Source organism: Macaca thibetana, chromosome 6 (assembly GCF_024542745.1).
Source record: "Macaca thibetana thibetana isolate TM-01 chromosome 6, ASM2454274v1, whole genome shotgun sequence".
In the NCBI taxonomy this organism is placed as follows: domain Eukaryota; kingdom Metazoa; phylum Chordata; class Mammalia; order Primates; family Cercopithecidae; genus Macaca; species Macaca thibetana.
Genome location: NC_065583.1, coordinates 85,647,772 through 85,668,468, shown reverse-complemented (window position 1 = coordinate 85,668,468; position 20,697 = coordinate 85,647,772). Strand labels below are relative to the sequence as shown.

General features: G+C 43.2%; 1 protein-coding gene across 8 annotated transcripts; it reads left to right on the top strand.

Annotated features, from left to right (window-relative positions):
• Positions 1-768: 768 nt before the first annotated feature.
• On the top strand, positions 769-19,228 carry LOC126957472 (UPF0764 protein C16orf89-like). Of its 8 annotated transcripts, none has more exons than XM_050795418.1 (5): positions 769-993; positions 3,505-3,550; positions 6,037-6,087; positions 10,156-10,253; positions 18,596-19,228. In XM_050795418.1, exons 1-5 carry the CDS (start codon positions 904-906, stop codon positions 18,638-18,640), a joined length of 330 nt encoding a protein of 109 aa, XP_050651375.1. In that variant the 5' UTR covers positions 769-903; the 3' UTR covers positions 18,641-19,228. The 8 variants fall into 8 exon arrangements, 5 of the variants coding, with proteins under 5 accessions (XP_050651375.1, XP_050651376.1, XP_050651374.1 ...); XR_007726780.1 differs by lacking the exon at positions 10,156-10,253 and adding an exon at positions 6,641-6,917 and having other exon boundaries at positions 775-993; XM_050795419.1 differs by lacking the exons at positions 10,156-10,253; positions 18,596-19,228 and adding an exon at positions 6,645-7,882.
• The last annotated feature ends 1,469 nt before the right edge of the window (positions 19,229-20,697 follow it).

Below are 20,697 nucleotides of genomic sequence, written 5' to 3'. Positions count from 1 at the left end.
TTATTAACATCTTGTAACAAAGATCTTGTATTAGTGCCGTATGTTTGTTACAATTAGTGAACCAATATTCATGTATTATTATTAAATAAAGTCTATCATTTACTTTAAGGTTTATTCTCTGTGTCGTACAGTTCTGTGGGTTTTGACGAATGCAGGTCAGTATCCACCATTTCAGTATCCTACAGAATAGTTTCAGCATGTATCTTGTGTGCTGTCAGCCCCTACCATCGTATGCTCCTGCCTGCAGCTTTTTTTTCTTGTTTCTTTATTTCTCATATGTGAGCCTAACACAAGCCTTCCTTTATGCTATTGTACCCTTCTTCCACATGTTTATAAACTCTCATAAACATCATGGGATACACCATCCTCTGCTTAACTATGCCCCTTATGCTGGACATTCATGTCTATGACAAGTGTTCACTTATCATATAGGATATTTTAAAATCATTTCATGGAAATAGATTTCCAGGATCTAGATAGCATTCAGGGGAAAAAAATAATTTAGAAAGAAACAGCATTGTGTGGTGTCCCCCAGCACCTCCCAGACAAAAGGCTTTTGTCTGAAGGTTGGAGGCTGCGCTGTCTTGGCCTAGTGAGTGCCAGTTTCCGCGTGGCTGCCCTGCACCCTTGAGAAGGCTGTCGGGGGACAGTGCTGGCCTGGGTCTTAGCTTCCCCGCTCCTGCAGGAGGACTGGACTTCCTCATTCATTCCCTTCTTACTCTCATCCATCAGCGCCTTTAAACCGAAACCTGGAACTATGGTATTCTCTTTGGTTCTTAGAACGGGTTGGCTTAATGGGGGAAATATTAATAGCACTGGTGTCAGTGGAAGTGACCTTGAGCCACATAGGAAGATTTTGATAAAACGTGTCACTCTTGTTACCTATCAGTATCAAACTGCATCATGGAAGCTGCACACGATGACACCCTGTCTGGAAAGTTTTTGCCAGACGGCAAAAGACTGCAAGCAGAATATCCCTTCGCCATTTCTCATGTAAGTGCATGCCAGAACTAATAAGAATAATATGAGAATGAGAGGTTTTTTTTTTTTTTTTTTTTTTTTTGCTGTGAAACTGATAACCATAAAATTCGATATCTAGAGTCCTGGAGTGTAACAGCTCCTTCTCATACATTAGCTTCCATTCATTACCCCACAACAGTTCGGCATGCTGGCTGGTGTCACTGCCATGTTAAAGTGAGGAGCCTTGGTGTCTTGGGTTCCTGAGAGATGACGTTGCCATATGTGGCTCTTCACAACTATCCCACAGGCCCTCAGTTGGAATGTGGCAGAACTGGGAGCTGAATCCAGGACAGTGGTTTCCTCATCTGCTCTAGCCAGGAACAGGCCAGGCCACCCTTCTGGACACAGTCTATCCCACGTGGGGACAGATTGGCCAGCCCCAGCCCACGGGTCTCAATGCAGCCAGATCTGCTGTGAGAAATCTTGTTTGCTTTAGCCTTTGGAGTCCTGTCTGTTCTCTGACCTCTGACCCAGAACTGTGTGTTCCAACCACTTCCCAGTCTGTTGCCCTGGCTCAAAACAAAGTGAACGAAAGCTCTTTCCTCAAGCCCTGCTCTCATACTCGAAGGCTCCGTGAAAATGAGTGGTGTGGGCATGTGGCTGGTGAGTCACTGTGGCCCTAAAATGAGCAGGAAAATAGAGGGCAGGTCTGGGCCTCGCAGGGCTCTAATGGCAGGGAAGCAGGAGGGTCAGCATCAGGAGCCTGGCCTTTGGCCCACAGAGACCTGAGTCCTCCCCTTACTCCTGAGCTGTGTAACTTTAGGCAGGGAACTTACCCCTCTGGGCCTCAGTTTCCTCACCAGGAAAGCAGGGCTGATCATAGTGCATGGCTTATAGAGCAATTTTGAGGATTTCATGAACAAAAATACAAAGGTAAAGCAGTTAGCCTTCTGCCTGGCATGAGTAAGCCCTCAGGAAACTGTAGTTGTTATTATTTAGTAGCCAGGAAAATATAGAACACTCAATCTGTTGGCTCCCTGGTGTTTCCAGAACTGTCAGCAAACACTTCCACATCACCAACCAGCAGGGCCATTCATCAAACACCTTTGCTTTTGTCTGTCAGGCCTCCCACTTCAAGAAGTGTCCCTGGGTTTAAGTCAGTAACCTCCTAGGCAGGGAAAGTTGCCTCATACATGTGACACGCAAGCATGTCTCTAAAGGGACAGAGGATCTGGCAAAAATCTAGACTCTCAACTTGTCTGTTTCCTGAGACACCCACAATTGGCCTCATGGAAGCGGTTGACTTCTTCCCATAGCTGGCTGTGTCTTACTTGGTCGCCACCTCCAAGCCCAGGGCCAGCCCTGCCTGGCTGGGGGATCGTGACAGTCTTTGTTCTCATATGACAAAGTGTTTTGAGAAGAGGGTAAGATCATTAGTTAGCTGTCAGCCTCCAGTGTGATTAGGTCATGAGTAATTCTACTAGAAAGCCAGAGCACTGGCAATTCATTTGGTCGAGAACATTTTATCTACTTGTACGGCGTAGCGAGGAAATAAATGGAACAAATTATATAAAAATCTCTGTCAACTGAACAATTCCTTACCAATCCAACAAGATGACGACGATGCCACTTTTCCTACCTGTGAGAGGTCATGTACAGACACATGCACATGCACACACCACATTATACCCCCCCACCACAAATGGGTGCACCCTCCCTCCCCCCCCCCCCCCATACACACTGGTGCACACATACACGCCACACCACATTCTGTAGTTAGGAAAGGATCACGTGCAGCCTTAAGGACTGGTTTGCGTAACGGGTGCATATTTCTGCTAGTGTTTTTGTTCTTGCAGTCAGGCCTGGCCGTTGTCTGAAAGCAAACCTCAAGGACAGGACTTTTTGGACTCTGCAGCCTCTCCAGGCTGCTGCTCCACCACATGAAGTCCAGCAGGTGGCAGTGCACCCCGCGCAGACCCGGCTTGCCTGTCTTGGCCCGAGGGAGTCCGTTTGATGCGCAGTCGGGAAGTGGGTCTGCACGCACCTCCCTGCAGCTGTGGCAAACGCAAGCGATGACACACAGGCTTGACGAGGGCCTTTGTCAGAAGCAATGGGGATCTGGCGTCACCGCACAATGGAAAACAAAGTGCTTCTGCCTGGCTGGCCAGAATGCACGTTTGCTCACTATTGATGCCGGGGCATTTACAGGCAGAATGAGTTCATGTGAAATTTCAGGGTCTGCCATGACTCAGATTCACTTTCTGTAAACCAGAGTCAACATTACATTTCCCTTTACTCTGAGCCATTCCTTGAGTTTTTAGGTCACCAGTTGTTTTTGTACTAACCGAAGGGATTTGAGTATTTTTTATGCACCTTATTTTTATTATTATTTTTAGGGCATTACCAATTTGGGACGGATCTGTAGTGTGAGAGATTGTTGTCACTCTTAGCTCCAAACATAGATTGGCTTTATATATTATTTACATGTTCAGAATTATATTGTGTAGAAATTCAAGTGAAACTTGCAAAATACTTTTCTGGCAGGAAGCCCTGGAGAGGATCGTTCATGGAAACAAGGATGACGACTGTGGTAAGAAATGCAGGTGACTCGTGAGTGGGCAGGGAGTGGAAGAGAAGATGGCTGGAAGGTTTTAGCATTCAGAAAAAAAATGGAGACAACTAGAGTTGATCTGAAGATTATGGCAGAATTCAATATTGGGGCAAAGAAACAAGATGGAGGTTAGAAATTAGAAACAGCAGAGCTCCGCAGGTTGGAAAGGATTTGAGCAAGAGAACAAAAAGGAGCCTGCTAATAGCACCCTGGGTTTACATCAAGAGAAGCACCTGGAGAGAATTAACTCAGGAGGAGGTAGGGGCATGGGAAACCTTTTCATCTCCAAGAGCCAGCAGGAACAGCAGCTGGCCTGAACTTGAAGGTACACCAGGTAGCTTGCCTGGGCCAGGAGAAGGTGATTCTCTTCTATGCCTCTCTCCAGTGCCCTGCTTCTGATGCTGCTCCTCTACCCGTAGTGTGGGGAAGGTATATCCCTAAGAAGTTCCCTGCACCCCATTCCTTGTTCTGGCTAACTGGTCCCCTAGGAATTTTTCTCCTAATTTTCAATTCCCCTTCTCACCTGGTGAAATCTTAAATCTTACTGTTCAATAAAAGTTCTTCTACCAAAATGTCTACACCACGTTGAATTTTTTGTGTTTCCTTTGTTTTTAGTTCCTGGGGAGTTTTACTTGGAAAAAAAAGCCTCTGGGGACTAGATAAGGAAGGAAACCTTCCTGTGGACCCTCTTGAGCTCTGTTTTCTTTCCTGGCCTCACTGGTGTGAGCCCACTGACTGCCCTGCTGATCTCTTGCTTTACTGGATTTGGGTGAGGACTGAGGAGAGGGACAGGACACTATTCAGACTAAAGGATTAGATGTCCCAGGTGAGTAAGCAAGAAAGCAAATACATAAACAAACAAAACTTCTGAACGTTTTCAATCCAAGTGGAGCAGAATTTAGCTTTTCCAGCTAAACTGCCCCACCCCTGGCACCCAGGGAAAATGGTGCTTGTATTGTAATATGTTCTCATAGATGCATGCAATATTATGAGTAATTTTTGCCTTGTGATGTAAATTCTTTTTTCCTCACTCAGGAAAACATATTGTAGTTGGAAAAAAAAAAAAAAAAAGACCAAAGAATTCTGGCCAGGCGCGGTGGCTCATGCCTGTAATCCCAGCACTTTGGGAGGCTGAGACGGGTGAATCATCTGAGGTCAGGAATTCGAGACCAGCCTGGCCAACATGGCGAAAACCCATCTCTGCTAAAAATACAAAAATTAGCCAGGCATGGTGGCAGGTGCTTGTAATCCTGAGTAGTAGGCGGCTACTCAGGAGACTGAGGCAGGAGAATTGCTTGAACCTGGGAGGCAAAAATTGCAGTGAGCCGAGACTGCACCACTCCAGCCTGGGTGGCAGAGTGGACTCAGTCTCAAAAAAAAAAAAAAAAAAATCTGATCCTTTTTGAGTGTGTGTGTGTATGTGTTTTATGTGTGAGTGAGAGGACACAAATTTAAACTGAAACTTTGCTAAGTAATAGGTTATAACTGATCTGGATATATCAGGGTAGTGAGAACAGTAAGTCTGGAAAAGAAAACAGTTGTTACCAATACACATACACTCTCCCACACATAGAACAATGCCTGGGTCTCCTGCATTTTCATATCTGCCGAACAGGTAGCATGAATTCACATCATTTCAGTGATGGGGAAATGGAAACTCGCAGAGAGCTTAACTGAATTTCCTGAGACCGTGGGATGTCAGAAGGGCCACTAAATCTTTCAACTGCCAACTCATACTTTAAACTCCTGCCTCTTATCCTTTTCAAAGTGACAGGGGAAGACCAGGTACAGATCTGTAAAGTGCCTCATTCCATTTTCAGAGGAGCTGAGGTCAGGTGCCTCCTACAGTCAAGGTCTCGCCAAGAAGACCGTGGCCACATTCCTCAGTTCCCTGGCGAGTGTTTTGACACCTGGGTGCTCCTGCCTGATGAGCCCAGCATTCATGAAGCACATGTGACAAGAGGATGGCTGGAATATTGCTCAATATTTTCAGGTCGACGGCACTGGCTGCATGTAATTTGAGAGGAGTGTAGAATGTCAGCCGGACTTTTATGACGCACCCCTCTCCTCTTCCTGAGAATTGTTTGCATGTGGAGATTTCCTGCCTATATTTTTAGTGTCAAATTTTTTTGTGGTTGCTCAAGTACCTTCGGCCATGTTTTACTGGCTTACGCAGAAGCCCTGATGCCCCTGATAAAACTGATGACCATCGAATGGAAAGAAGTCAGTGTGGAAAGCCCAGGAATTGTCCCATAGCTGGCCCTGTGGGTTTGCACTGATTCCTCAGAACAAGTTTGCAGATAGCTTAACTTCCAGAGTTCCTGAGTTTCAGTAGTCCCCCTTCTTTATGATGAATTGGAAAAAGGGTATATTCTGGGGTAAAGCAAAAGGGAATTGGGTGCAGCAAAGATCCCTAGACCATTTTTCCCAGTGGCCCATTGCTCCTTCTGCTTTTTCTATGCCAGCTGAATCTCCCCAAGCCCCACGTCTGCGGCAAAGTCTTCGTGGTGAAACAGGTGAGTCACACTTTTCTGCTTCTCTGCAATTACAAATGTTATCACCTCATCTGACAGAGAGAGGGTGTTGGTTGGAAATACGCATTAGGAATAAACTCTTTGGAAACAGCAACACTGCTTTCATGAAATGAAGACTTTTTTTTAGGAAGTCTGGAGTTAAAGTTATAAAAATAAAGAGGAGTCATCTCCCTTTCCTTCTCCTACAATAATGGAAATGAAATATCAAAGTAAACGGCACCACATCCATGTCCTCAGTACATGTGACTCGCTAACCATGCCAGCCACCCCATCCCTTCTCTCCCATCTTCTTTGCTGTTCTCACTGTCTCTCAAGACCTGATTTAAAACCACCTTCACTAAGAAGTCTTCTTGTCCCCCTTCTGGTCCTTCACGGAATATTATTTTGCTTCTGAAACTTAAAAAAACAATTTTGTTCTCAGGTCATTCTCTGTGTACATCCCATTTCATCCATCCTACGGATTAGATGTTCTTCCAGGGTAGAGGCGACCCCACCTCATGTCTTTTTATTCTCCCTCTGCTTTTTATTCCCATAGGCAGTCTTCAGTATGAGACGCATCGATCTCAGATCTTATTCAATTCCAACTTGTACCAATCAAAGGCCCTCCCAGCGAAGATAAAAGCAAAGTCTCCTTCCTCCGGAGCACGTGGGAATGGCCCCCCAATAGCTGGGGTATGCAAGCTGATGAAGTTTCATCTTCCACCTCTTACCCAAATATGACCTTGCTGATACCATCTCCTATTAGATGACAAATCCGGATGTTTCTATTGCATGGTTGTTATTTGCCACATGCTTCCTGGACAAGTTTCTAGGTAACCTTAATGTCTGTGCTGCTGGGGAAGGAGGAGTAGAAAATAACTCACCTCTTCAGTAAGTGGTTTTAAAAATATAACAGTGTTTAAAAGCTTTTAGAGAGCAGCTCTCCTTCCGGCTGCTCCAGCTCTGTTTGCTTTGTGATAGGAGCCCCCGTAACGCTTCGTGCTTGGCAACATCTGATGAGGACAGAAGGCAGGTTTAAAGCTGAGAAGATTGATTTTCCCTTTGTAGGGCTTTCCATGAGGGGCGTGGGAGAGAAGTCACTTGGGGAAGCAGTGGTCAGTGAGGTTTACTTCTCCATATGCTCCGCATTCATGTGTAAGGCTAAATAAACGCGCTGTCTCCGCAAGCACATCCCACACCACAGAGAGGAGCAGTTTGTCCTGGAGGTCCTGAGGAGGGGACCAGTGACCTGGGGGGTAAAAGGTTGGGGCTCTTGGGGCCTTTCCTCTCACTCTCATTTCCATCCTAAACTGGCAGGGGAAATATACTCAAATTGCCTGTGTGTTTCGATTTGATGTGGCCACACTGTGACCACTCAGGATGGCTCGGTGCTGCTGAACTCCACGGTTCACTCTAGGCCCGACTGTCTAGTTTTAGAAAGTGGGAGGAGATTTCCCCTCTGCCAGGACTTGGGGTTTATGTTCCCCAGAGCATTGAGCAAGAGCCTCATGTTTACAGAAATCTCCCTCCCCATGATTTCTTCCTGTCGGGGTAGAAGGAGAAGGGGTAGAAGGAGGAGTAGGACAGAATGTGGAGTAGATCTTGCCACTTCAGTCCCTTTGTTCTTGCCCAGCACGAGGCTACCAAGGAAAGGATACGTGGGGCGCTGGGGGCGAGGATATGTATTGGTTGTCTGAACTCTGAAAACACAATATTAAAATTGGCATTGTAAATGAAATCATTAGGTCTTCTGCATATAGTTTTATTTTTTCCAAAACTTCATAAAGCTGTCAAAAATACGTACACTATATTTTAAATGCTGTGGGCAATGTAGTTTTTTAAATTTTATTTTAAAGTGCTATTGTAATTCCTTTAAGAGATGTACACTGTCTACCTGGTTTACTTTTTGTGCAAATATGTATATATACACTATATATATATTTACACATATACACATACATGTATATATATATACTTATATATTTCAAAGTTTTTTGAAATCTAGTGCTCGTACAGTATTTGGTAGTAACTAACAGCTGCTAAGTCAACCCCTAATCTTCTCAACCTCATCTGGCGTGACTTAGAGCAGAAATGGTCCAACCAGCACAGCAAACATGTACCCACCCAAGTTGACTCCTAGGGGCATTTTGTCCACAGGTGTTTCTACCTTGGTGTGTAAACTCCATCTTACAATTTAGGATAATTTGGTTACATAGCACCTCCTACGTCTTAAAATAAAAACATCAATGCCCATTTTATATAGAGGGTCTATGTAGGATCTAGTGAAAATATGCACTTAAGTCTTTTAGAAGACATGAGAGATTGAGGTCATACAATTCTTTTTCCATATGTGAAGAGAGTAAATACTTAGTGTTCATCAACTCCACAAAAATGAAGATTCCAAACTACTCCAAAATTAAGGAATAAATCTTTATCATTTGGCTTTAAAGACTCTGAAAGTATTGGGTTCTATAATTGCCTTAATTGGGGTCATGCAAAGGTGGAACAATAGGAGCTGAATAGTTCATGTTAAGGCAGATCAAGGCTTGACAAGTTCCAGATTTCCAGCAGGATTTAACTCCTGAGTCACATCAGCTTGGGGTGCAAGACTCACTGGGAAGCAGGGAGTAGCAAAAATCAGTCTGTAGAACTCTAGAAAGCAGTACCTGATAAAGACCTTTAAAGTTTCCATGAATCAAAGATATTAAGATTCATTTTCTGCTACCCCATCTTCAAAATAAAAGCTATTCAAAGCCAGAACATAAATAGAAAAATTTCTCCCATGGTAACCACCTGGTTGATTAAAATATTTTTAATTTTTCCTTCTCTTCTGTGAATTGCTGCTGCCCTAAACATGTGCATGGTCTGCCTGTTAGCTTCCTAAGCACATCTGGCAAGGTGGGGGAGATGAGGAAGGGCAGCTATGGAGGTGGGCATTTGGGAGAATGTAAATGCAAGGCTGGGGACAGCTCTCACTGGAGGGTAGCATGACTGCCCAGCCAACAGCCAGATAGAATAAAGGGACAGCCCCGGCAAGTGCTCCAGAGTAGGTGGATTTCACAATGTTTGGAACGGCTCCTTTTAGGTCCGAAGTGCTGCATACTTAGTTTATGATTTCCAAACATTCATCTTCTGGCTAGAAGGCTGGAGACAAACAGACAGCTCATTAGGAAAATAACCAAAGAGCTAAATAAAATGGAGGAAGTAGGCAGCAGATCCCAGCCAGACAAGTGTGGCTCACAGTCCTTCATGAGAGATCAGAGGCCAAGCCAAACCAATGTGTCCGTCCCTCAAAGGTCATTCGTCTAGGGCTTTGTCAAACCAGGAAGGGAAGGGAGTTTCAAAGGGCCTTTTGTGGAACACACAGCTCTGGCCCCTGAGATTCAAATCAGGATCGGGAAACCTGTGTAGCAACTGGCTGCATGTACAATGCTTAGCGACCAGCCAGGGGCCTCCAGCCTCCTTTTCTTTTTATGAGCACAAAGTTTTCTCTGTAGATGGGACAGAGATAATTAAAAAACAAAACAAAAATCTGTCCTAATTGCCATAAAAAACAACCAAGACCTGGAGTTATTTACTTATTTGTGAATAGAACCAAATATGTTAGATATTTTTTGTTGCATGTGATTCAACAAACTATATAGAAATTATATTTATAAACCCAAGCCATTATTATTTGCATCATAGATCATACTATGTAGTGGCAGCATGAGAAATGCATCAAATATACATGCAGATATTTTTATTTATATGTTTATGTGTGTGTGTATGTATATCAAAACAAAGCAAACCTATGAGGAGATCAGCAGTAAACTTGTTAAAAATTGAGATAGAACTTAAGGTAGATTCTCTGTTGTTTCTGATTTCCAGGTTCTTTTGCTGGATCCTACCTTCCATGTACATGATCATCTCTTTCTTTTCCTTAGAATGGCCAATGTTACTTCTCTGTCCTCTTTTCTCTTCTGTGAGTGTTATGAACATTAAGAACTTTCCCAGAAAACTTGGGCATTGTGCCTATATTTAGTTTTTGTTGTTGTTGTTTTGAGATGGAGTTTTTCTCTTGTTGCCCAGGCTGGAGTGCAATGGTGCGATCTCAGCTTACTGCAACCTCTGCCTCCCGGGTTCAAGCAATTCTCCTGCCTCAGCCTCCCAAGTACTTGGGATTACAGGTACGTGCCACCATGTCTGGCTAATTTTTTGTATTTTTAGTAGAGAGGGGGTTTCACTATGTTGGCTAGGCTGGTCTTGAACTCCTGACCTCAGGCAATCCACCCGGGTCGGCCTCCCAAAGTGCTGGGATTACAGGCGTGAGCCAGTCTATATTTGGTATTTTGCTCCTCAATCTCATTCAGTTTTCAGTCAGCACAGTTCTTTCTTTCTGTTTATGTCATTTTATTTAGTTTCACCAAAGGGCTCTGGGTTCCTCAGATGTTGTGTTGTGAGAAGAAGACCAGGTCCAGAGAGCAGAAGAATCCCCCACCTGGGTCAGGACTCACTTTCTTGTCTGAGGCCTCCAGCTGGTCCTTTAGGTTCTCTGAGATTCAGCTTCTGCAACTGCTTACGTCACAGAGTTGCTATGGACATCAAACCAAATAATGACTATAAAAGCACTCATGTAAATGATGTGTTATTATTAGAAAAGTTTCCGTTTTATACCAAGACAAAGGAACACTGTTATTCATTTGACATGTTTTCTTTTTATTCTTATTCATTTTACATGTTTTCCCCTTCTATTTCTGTCCATGGTTCTCTTCGAATTTTATAATTTAAAACGATGTCATCATTATTGAGTCATAACTGAGTCAGCCATTGAGAATATGAATCAGCTGAAACTGAGGGAAAAATAGTCTCAAGTCCAGTAGGACCTGACATTATAGTCCATTTCTGTTGGCGACAAAGAACCTTATTTCTTGTAGAGTTCTAAATGAAACCCTAAATCAAAGTTATGTTAGAACTTCTAGGACAAAAAATCAGGGAACTCAAGTGGCAATACATAGGGAGTCAGGGAAGTTCACAAAAGCTGCAGAGGGCAATTTTGAACCTGAAGGCCTAGTAACCTGTAATCATCCTTGAAGACAAGAATATCATAATCTCGGGCCGGGTGCGGTGGCTCAAGCCTGTAATCCCAGCACTTTGGGAGGCCGAGACGGGCGGATCACGAGGTCAGGAGATCGAGACCATCCTGGCTAACACAGTGAAACCCCGTCTCTACTAAAAATACAAAAACTTAGCCAGGCGAGGTGGCGGGCGCCTGTAGTCCCAGCTACTCGGGAGGCTGAGGCAGGAGAATGGCGTGAACCCGGGAGGCGGAGCTTGCAGTGAGCTGAGATCCGGCCACTGCACTCCAGCCTGGGTGACAGAGCGAGACTCCGTCTCAAAAAAAAAAAAAAAAAAAAAAAAGAATACCATAATCTCAACAAGCTGAATAAAGATGGCCAACTAGTGAATCAAGCCTGTGGTTATGCAATGGTTTGCCTTGCAGTTCTGAAAGCTTGCTGACAATAGGTTCTTTTTCTCTCCACCCTTTCATTGAAGCGTATTAGGCCAGGATGGTTGAACCCGTATTAGAAGCCCATGCCTAAATTAAATTCCTTAAGCATTGGCCATTATCATCCACCATGTTTCTGTTGTGATTGATGTATCTATAACTGAAAGTTCAAGAAACCTAGTGCAGGAAGTGCCAATCTTTGATTTAAAAACATGGCGTCTTTTGGAAGTCTTGTAGAACCCTTGACTCTTTCTCAGAATGCTATTTTTAAAAGCATAAAACTAAATGCATAGGATACCAAAGAAACCAATTATACTGAAAAATAGTTATCAAACACTTTTTAAAAATATGTGATATAGTTAGATGCTTCTTTAATAATACATTAAATAAGATCTACTGATGAGTTTAAATAAGTATTGTACCTTCAAAATGGTGATGAACGTAAATGATGTTTCAAAGCATTAGCAACAGCTGTTGGTGACTGAGTCATAGGTGTTGATTGTTGTTTATTACTGCTATGGTTTGGATATGATTTCTTTGGCTCCACTAAATCTCATTTTGAAATGTGATCCCCCAGTGTTGGCACTGGGGCTTGGTGGGGGGTATATGGGTCATGGGGGTGGATCCCTCATGAATGACCTGGTGCCATTCTTGCAGAAGTGAGTTCTCACTCTTAGTTCTCAAGAGAACTGGTTTTGAAAAGAGCCTCTCTGACCAGGCGCAGTGGCTCATGCCTGTAATCCCAGCACTTTGGGAGGCTGAAGCAGGTGGATCATTTGAAGTCAGGAGTTTGAGACCAGCCCAGTCAACATGGTGAAACCCCGTCTACAAAAAATACAAAAAATTAGCCAGGCGTGGTGGCAGGAACCTGTAATCCCAGCTACGTGGGAGGCTGAGGCAGGAGAATTGCTTGACTAGGAGGGTGGAGATTGCAGTGAGCAGAGATCGTGCCACTGAACTCCAGCCTGGGAAACAGAGACTCAGTCTCAAAAAAAAAAAAAAAAAAAAAGGATCCTCTCATCTCCCCCTTTTTTCTTTCTTGCTGCTTCTCTTGCCATGTGATCTCTGCACCTGTTGGTTCCCCACTGCCTTTTGCCTTCAGAGAAAGCAACCTGAGGCCCTCACCAGGAGCAGATGTTGGCACCATGCTTCTTGTACAGCCCGTAGAACCATGAGTCAATTAAACCTCTTTTCCTTGTGAATTACTCAGACTCAGATTTTTTTTATAGTAACACAAATGGACTAAGACAATTACCTGCTTTCTTAGTCAAAAAAATTGCTGAATTTTAGTTACAGGTTAGTGAAAATAAATAAGCGAGTCTTTCCCCATCCAATTTTATAGAACCTTGGGATTCTATCCAAGAGCCCTTTGGGTGTCTGTAGACCCCAAAGTCAGCCTCTCTGCCAGGATGACTTCTTTGCTACTGGCCCAAAGGACAATCACAAGAACTAAAAAGAACAGTATTACCTGTATCTTCATGGTATTATCTACTTATAAAACCCAAATTTCACAGCTTGTCCCCAACTGGCAGGCTTCTATAGTATAAGCTTAATGGCAAGAAATGATAAAATTCATGTGAGATCTACAGCCAATGTATATTTGCTTTGTGTTTTGGCTAAAGTGAACAGATAGTTCTATAACAGATAGTCATGGCTTTAGACTATTCATCAGAATAAACTTTTAGAGTTGTCTTGACTTGATGCCTTCTAGGCCCCTTGAGGGAATCTGAGAAGGCAAGTACAAAAGTGGGCTAACAGCTACATAAAAATAAGCGAAGGCCCACATCAAGATGTGGCATGAGGCTGGGCATGGTGGCTCATGCCTGCAATCCCAACACGTTGGGAGGCTGAGGCCAGGAGTTCAAGACCAGCCTTGGCAACATAGTGAGACCTGCCCCCTCAAAAACAAAAACAAAAGCAAAAACAAACAAACAAAGCTGGGCGTGGCAGCACACACCTGTAATCCCAGCTACTTGGGAGGCTGAGATGGGAGGATCACCTGAGGTCAGGAGTTTGAGACCAGCCTGGCCAACATGGTGAAACCCCAGCTCGCTAAAAATACAAAACAATTAGCCAGGCATGGTGGCATGCACCTGTAATCCCAGCTACTTGGGAGGCTGAGGCGGGAGGATAGCTTGAACTCAGGAAGTGGAGGTTGCAGTGAACCGACATCACGCCACTGCACTTCAGCCTGGGTGACAGAGCAAAACTCGGTCTCCAAAAAAAGAAAAAAAAAAGAAAAGAAATAAAGAAAGAACAGTGGCATGAGAGTAGGAGCAGAAAGAGGCAAGAAATATTTGGGCTCAGGCACCAAAATGAGCCCAGGCTAAACCAAGTTTCACAGAACTTCATGCTCCAGCCCCAAGCCTGGGGATCCACAGTGTGGGCACAGTGAGCACGTTTGCAGCCACTTCCCCAGCATGAGCTGAGATACCACATGAGAAGAAATCAAAACAAAACCTACCTCTTTTTTTTTTTTTTTTTTTTTTTTTTTTTTTTTTTTGCCTTGAGAGAGCTAGTTTTATTTTAGGGGCTAAAAAGTGGAAAAGGATGTACTGTATTTCCACAGTTAGGCAGTATCTGTACAGAATGTTTTAAGAAAGCAAAGAAGTTTAATAGGTGTTAGAAATAGTATGCTTTAACCTTTTCAAGTGGCATAGGTTTTAATTTTGGCATAACTTTTAAAGGAGACATTGCTATCTTTTTTTTTCTTTTAATGTGTACACCTTACGCAGTAAATTATAATGGTGTTGGCCGACACATTTTATATACATACATATATATATTTGTGTAAAATATGTATTCTATCTGTATATATTTTTCTGTTTTTGTCTTATTAGTTAATACATACAAAGAAGCTAGATACAAAAGCGTCACTTCTAGAAAATAAAGGATACTAAACCAAAAAGATGATACAAGAGTGCTCATGCTTCCTTAGTTGTTTGTTCTTGAGTCACTTACATGGTTTTTCCAGACAAATGTCTGAGGGAACTATACCTGCTTTGATAAGGGTTGAGTCAAAAGTAGATGAAGGAACTGCTATGAATAGAAAAAAGGAAACTCAAGCTGCTGGTAAGCTTAGGAAATGTGGAAATGAGATCATATTCAGAGAACAAATTTACTTTGAGTTTTGAAATAACCCCTTCTCTGAATGGGTAAGTTCTATACAGCCCAGCCTGTGGAAAATACTCAGAGTGATTAAGGGGCTGCCCGTGGCTATGGGAAATGGACTTGGTTGCCTTCCACTGGAGATGGGGGTTTGCTGCTCCTCCTGAGAAATGGGGCTGCTAAGGGAAGCAGTCAGCTCTGCAGGTGAGGCCCACAGGTTCCCAGTGTTCAATGCCACGTGCTTCACAGCAGTCTGAGTGTGACATTCTCCGTGTTGCTTTTGTTTTCTATGTTTCTGAGAAGCAATTAGTCTCACATTGATCTCGGCTTGGTGGTTCCTTGGTTTACTGGGAACTCCCCAGCCATGCTTAATACCATCCTCTGCGTGTGTGGTGACACTGGCTTGTGGACTTGTCTCTTTCTCCATTCCCTTTCACAGAAGGCTGATGGCTAAAGTCCCATCCGTAATGCTATCCGGGAATATAGTTCCAAAATTTAACTATGGGAAAAACACGACCATCAATTTCCCTAGAACTCATCTTTGCAGTGTTTTAAATGGAATTCTGGAACATTTGTGGTCTCTTGCTCCCGTGAAGAGGTTGTTTCCTGCTTTGCTTTATAGACGCCATTTCCTCCCTGGAGAACTTAAAAAACCACTGCAGACAGCATTCTGGGAGCTATAGAAGGATTAAGAATGACCTTTAGCTGAGGAACGAGACAGCACAGCTACAGGAGATTCTGATCTATTTTCTTTTTACATGCGCAATGTTGCACCTCTATGGAAAGCACTGGCCAAGTTCCAAGTCAGCCTCAAGCAGACCCTAAATATTCCAAAAAAAAGAGCCTGCAGTTACTGCAAAACTTGCCCAGAGACACACCAGGGTAAAAACCCAGTTCAAATCTGCTAAAGGTGTCTCCCACTCGAAGGGTAGAGGGCAGGGACTTCGTTCTAAATGAGGGAATATAAGATAAGGTACACATTATGACAATACCATTTCCCACACTTGATAGTTTGAAAACCACTTTCACAATGGTTCTCTTGTTTGTTTATTGTGGTTTTTTTTTTTTTTTTGGCCAGGAAAGTACATTGTACATCATTTGCTTTTTAGACATAAGGTTAATAGAACAAGAGCAATGATACAGCTAAAATTAATCAGTTACATAACAGATACACTTAACAAGAGGTAAGAACTTTTTTTTTTTTTTTTTTTTTTTGAGACAGAATCTCATGCTATCACTCAGGCTGGAGTGCATTGGGCGATATCTCAGCTCATTGCACTCCACCTCCCTGGTTCAAGCGATTCTCATGTCTTAACCTCTCGAGTAGCTGGGATTACAGGCTTGAGCCAACACACCTGGCTAATTTTTATATCTTTAGTAGAGATGGGGTTTCACTGCATTGCCCAGGCTGGTCGTGAACTCCTGACCTCAAGTGATCTGCCTGCCTCGGCTTCCCAAAGTGCTGGAATTACAAGTGTGAGCCAACGCTCCCAGCCAGAACATTTGTTTTTTTAAAAGTCTTTATATATATTAGATAGTTAATACAACAGATAATGGCAATTAAGGAATAAAGCATGTTATACAAGTAGACTTAATTTGGAAGGAAAATAAACATTTACAAAATAGCTACTATGAGCCAGGCATTGTGCAGGGATCTTGACATGCATTATTCCACTCGATCCTTACAACAGGTTAGTAGTAGTCGCTAATTTTCCAAAGGAAAAGAAAAAAAAAAAAACTCTAAAGTTCAAAGAAGAGTGGTTACACTGAGGCACATGGAAATTGTACGATCTGAGAGGTGAGCCCATGTCTTGCCATTACACCACCCTACCTCATTATTTAGGATAAATGTTGCCCATGATTTCTTCTTTCTCCTTTTGATTTTGCCATCCCTTCATCTGAATGTGATTATACTCATCTTACTCTCTATAGCTCCTTTCACCATCATCATCACTGTCATAATAATGGTGATCATTCATTGACCTCATTTAATGCATCTTATTATAGATTTCTCTTCTTACCCATGTTAGTTTTACCATATGTTCCTTGAAAGTAGGTCTCAAGTCTTACTCATTTTTATATATTAAGCAGCATCTTACATACCATTTTACATCTATTCTCTTCCCAATAAGTGTTTTTGAATGAACTAAGTGAAGCAAAATGGCATGCCTGCAGTCCTGGCTACTTGGGAGGCTGAGGTGGGAGGATCCCCTGAGCTTAGGAGTTTGAGGCTGCAGTTAGCTATTATCACGCCACTACACTTCAGCCTGGGTGACAGAGCAAGACCTTATCTCTAAACAAAAAAGAAAGAAAAGAAAAAACCAGAGCAGAAATGACTTCTTACAACATGTTGAGAAAAAGATGACACATTTTTGTTTGTTACTGGATCATCATAATAGTCATGGTCAGTGAGTTAGGATGATAATCTGGTGAAACTGATTTGCTCATGAGTGTCCTTTAGATTCTATTCCCATCCTGGCAGCACTTCTTGGGTACCATCCAGGACCTGCTGTCCACAGCCTCCAGTCTGACCCTCTTGCCTTGACCTGTTCATCCTGCTTCATCCTGTCATGCTCTGGACCAGACGGGCCTCCAATGTCACTGCTTGGTTTCTGGTTTCCATCTCTACCTCATCATTTGGACTTGATGCCTGACAGAACTTTGGATTCTCCTCTCCTGTTGGTTGTCTCAGGACATGTCTGGAATGCCCTTCTGGGGACAGTGATTATCCATGCAGCCAAAGGACACAGGTTACAGGAAACTTAACTTTTCTTTTCTCCTTCCTTCCTTCCTTCCTTCCTTCCTTCCTTCCTTCCTTCCTTCCTTCCTTCCTTCCTTCCTTCCTTCCTTCCTTCCTCCTCCCTCCTCCTCCCTCCTTCCTTCCTCCCTCCCTTCCTTCCTCCCTCCCTCCCTCCTCCCTCCCTCTTCCCTTACCTTTCCCTTTCCTTTTCCTTTTCTTTTTTCGACAGATTCTTGCTCTGTCACCAGGCTGGAGTGCAGTGGTGTGATCTCAGCTCACTGCAACCTCCACCTCCCAGATTCAAGCGATTTTAGTGCCTCAGCCTCCTGAATATCTGGGATTATGGGCACATACCACCACACCCAGCTAATTTTTGTATTTTTAGTAGAGATGGGGCTTTGCCATGTTTGCCAGGCTGCTCTCAAGCTCCTGACTTCAAGTGATCTGCCTGCCTCGGCCCCCCAAAGTGCTGGGATTATAGGCATGAGCCACTGTGCCCGGCCAGCCACCGTGCCTGGCTGATTTCTGAAAAGAGGAACTTATAATGTTAGGTCACTGGTCAATTTCCACACCAGTACTTAGTGATCAAAATTTACTATTTGTGGATTAATTTACAATTGGCACCAGTGATTACTCAAAAATCAGAGAGCAACACTTTTTAGCCTAGGGTGGTGAAGAACATGGACTCTGTAGCCAGACTGCCTAGGTTCAAAGTCCAGCTCTGGGACTTACTATCTAGTAATAGCTGTGTGGCCCTGAGAAAGTAGTCAACCTCTCTGTGGCCCATCCCTACAATGGGGGTAACATTTGTAGGTTATTAGGAGAAGTAGCTGCCTTAATTATTTTCAAAGTGCTTGCAGCAGTGCCAGACGTACAGGAAGAACTATTTAAGTGTTTGTTAAATAAAATATTTGGTTTCTCTGTATTCTTCTCCTGGGAATGCTTGTCTCTGACATTCACAGACTGTTAGCCCCTTGCGGGCAGGACTTTGTTTTGTTTACTGTGTTATCCTCAGTACCTAGAATGGTGTCACAACATGGGAAATGTGCCATAACTATTGGTTTTAATGAATGAATGGGGATTCTGGAGGCAAACCATCACAATCATAAGAGTTGATTACTTATTAGTTCTGTCTTCTCTCACATGTTTTTCTCTCCTTTATGTTTTTACATCAGATGCTTCTTCCTGGGACAGGCTGGCAGAGGCAAAACCTTGACTAATGGCATCACAGACTCTATATCTCCTTCATCTGGAAATCAGCTAACGCTCTACAGTTGATAAATAGAAAGCTTCTCAGAAATAAGAAGAATCCCAATGGTAGTTTTTACAAAAACTCATAAGTTTAGGGCTGTGGTCCTGTCCTAAAGGAAGTATTGCTAAAGGGAAGCTGTGAAGAGAAATGTTATTTAACATCAGAATCTGCACTTCTGAAATTAGGTTGTAAAAGATGGTGGCTTCCATCTTAAGTGCGATCACTTGTGTTCTCTCTCTTTCCACTCTCACTTTGGGAGAAGCCAGCTGCCATGTGTCAGGACACTCAGGCAGCCTGTGGAAAGCTGCACATGGTGAGGAACAGAGGGCTCCAGTCAAACGACCAATGCCAGCAACCATGTGAGTGAGCTTGGAAGTAGATTCCCCAGCCCCTGTCAAGCCTTGAGACAATTGCCATCCCAGTCAATAGCTCGGATGCAACCTTGTGTGAGATCCCAAACTCAAACTATCCAACTAAGCTGCTCCTAGAAACTGTGTGAGATAATAAATGTTTGTTGTTTTAAGCTGCTAAATTATGGGGGATATTTTTTTACACAGTAATAAATGTACATTTGAAAAGTATTGTTTAGGACATTCAGTCCACTCTTGCGGAATTTCTGGGATGACTAGGTATTTATGAAGAATACTCATGAGACCAAATATGTAGTCACATTTCCAGAAATACTATATAATCTTTTAAAACATATGGCCATTACAAATTTCAGATTTTTATCTTAGATTTTACAGGAGGTAACAGTTGGAACAATGGCAGTTTTGGAGCTTTTCTTTGCACTTCTATAACTCAACTCTTCTGTGTACAGATAGTGCAAGGAGTTTTTAGAAAGAGAAATTTGCAGTAGTACCAACCTCTCTATTTTTTCATTTTAAAGATTATACCAAAGCTATATCTCTCTAATCTTCTAAAAGAGATTAAAAATAGATGGTGATAAATATTACCAAGTCATGAAACCATTAAAAGAGATGAAATGACACCAATGACTACAGTTGTGGGGAGGTAAAAATATACTCAAACTAATCAATTGTAATCGGGGACAAAACTCAATATTTAGTTTCTGACACAACACATGGGCACCAAAGTTCTCATTATCTAATTTAAGGACATTGGTTCACCCAGAGAGATATACATTTTCCCCCAGCATACATTCTAAGAAAACTTTGTTATATAACTTTATAAAGGCTGCTGGATAACAAAGAGTTGTTGAGAGCAACTGTACAAACAATCGAAAAACAGGGATGTTCCTCATATCATCATTACTTACCAGGGCTTTAGCTCTGATAAAGAGATGGCTTAAGAGGCAGGGAACTAGGCTGGGTGCGGTGGCTCACACCTGTAATCCCGGCACTTTGGGAGGCCGAGGTGGGCAGACCACTTGAGGTCAGGGGTTCAAGACCAGCCTGGCCAACATGGTGAAACCCCGTCTCTACTAAAAATACAAAAATTAGCTGGGCTTGTTGGGGGGCACCTGTAGTCCCAGCTACTCGGGAGGCTGAGGGAGGAGACTTGCTTGAATCTAGGAGTTGGAGGTTGCAGTGAGCCGAGATATTGTGCCACTGCACTCCAGCCTGGGCAAGAGAGAGACTGTCTCAAACAAAAAAACTACCAACAACAAAAAACAAAAGATGCAGGGAAGTAGAGCACAGGTGCATGGCATTCTGGGGACCTGACTTGCTATAGAAATAGTTTTTGCATAAAACTTTAGCACTTCCAAAATCTGTGTTCCTTGGAAAATTGATTCTAAGAGACTCTGATAAAATGGGCACACTGTGGTCTCTTTGCCCTCTTGGAGAACATTTCAGCATATTAAAGGTGTAAAAAGTCCTTCATAAAAATAAAAATGTTGCCTGGGCGCAGTGGCGCACGCCTGTAATCCGAGCACTTTGGGAGGCCAAGGCAGGCGGATCACGAGGTCAGAGATTGAGACCATCCTGGCTAACACGGTGAAACCCCGTCTCTACTAAAAAATACAAAAAATTAGCCGGGCGTGGTGATGGGCACCTGTAGTCC

Bases quoted from the DNA above. Each gene is read 5' to 3' on its own strand.
- LOC126957472 (XM_050795416.1), top strand. From the start codon at position 5,660: ATGTGGAGATTTCCTGCCTATATTTTTAGTGTCAAATTTTTTTGTGGT. The intron at 5,795-6,036 runs GTCAGTGTGGAA...TTTCTATGCCAG, and splicing joins TGACCATCGAATGGAAAGAA to CTGAATCTCCCCAAGCCCCA. The intron at 10,254-18,595 runs GTACGTGCCACC...TTTTTACATCAG, and splicing joins CCAAGTACTTGGGATTACAG to ATGCTTCTTCCTGGGACAGG.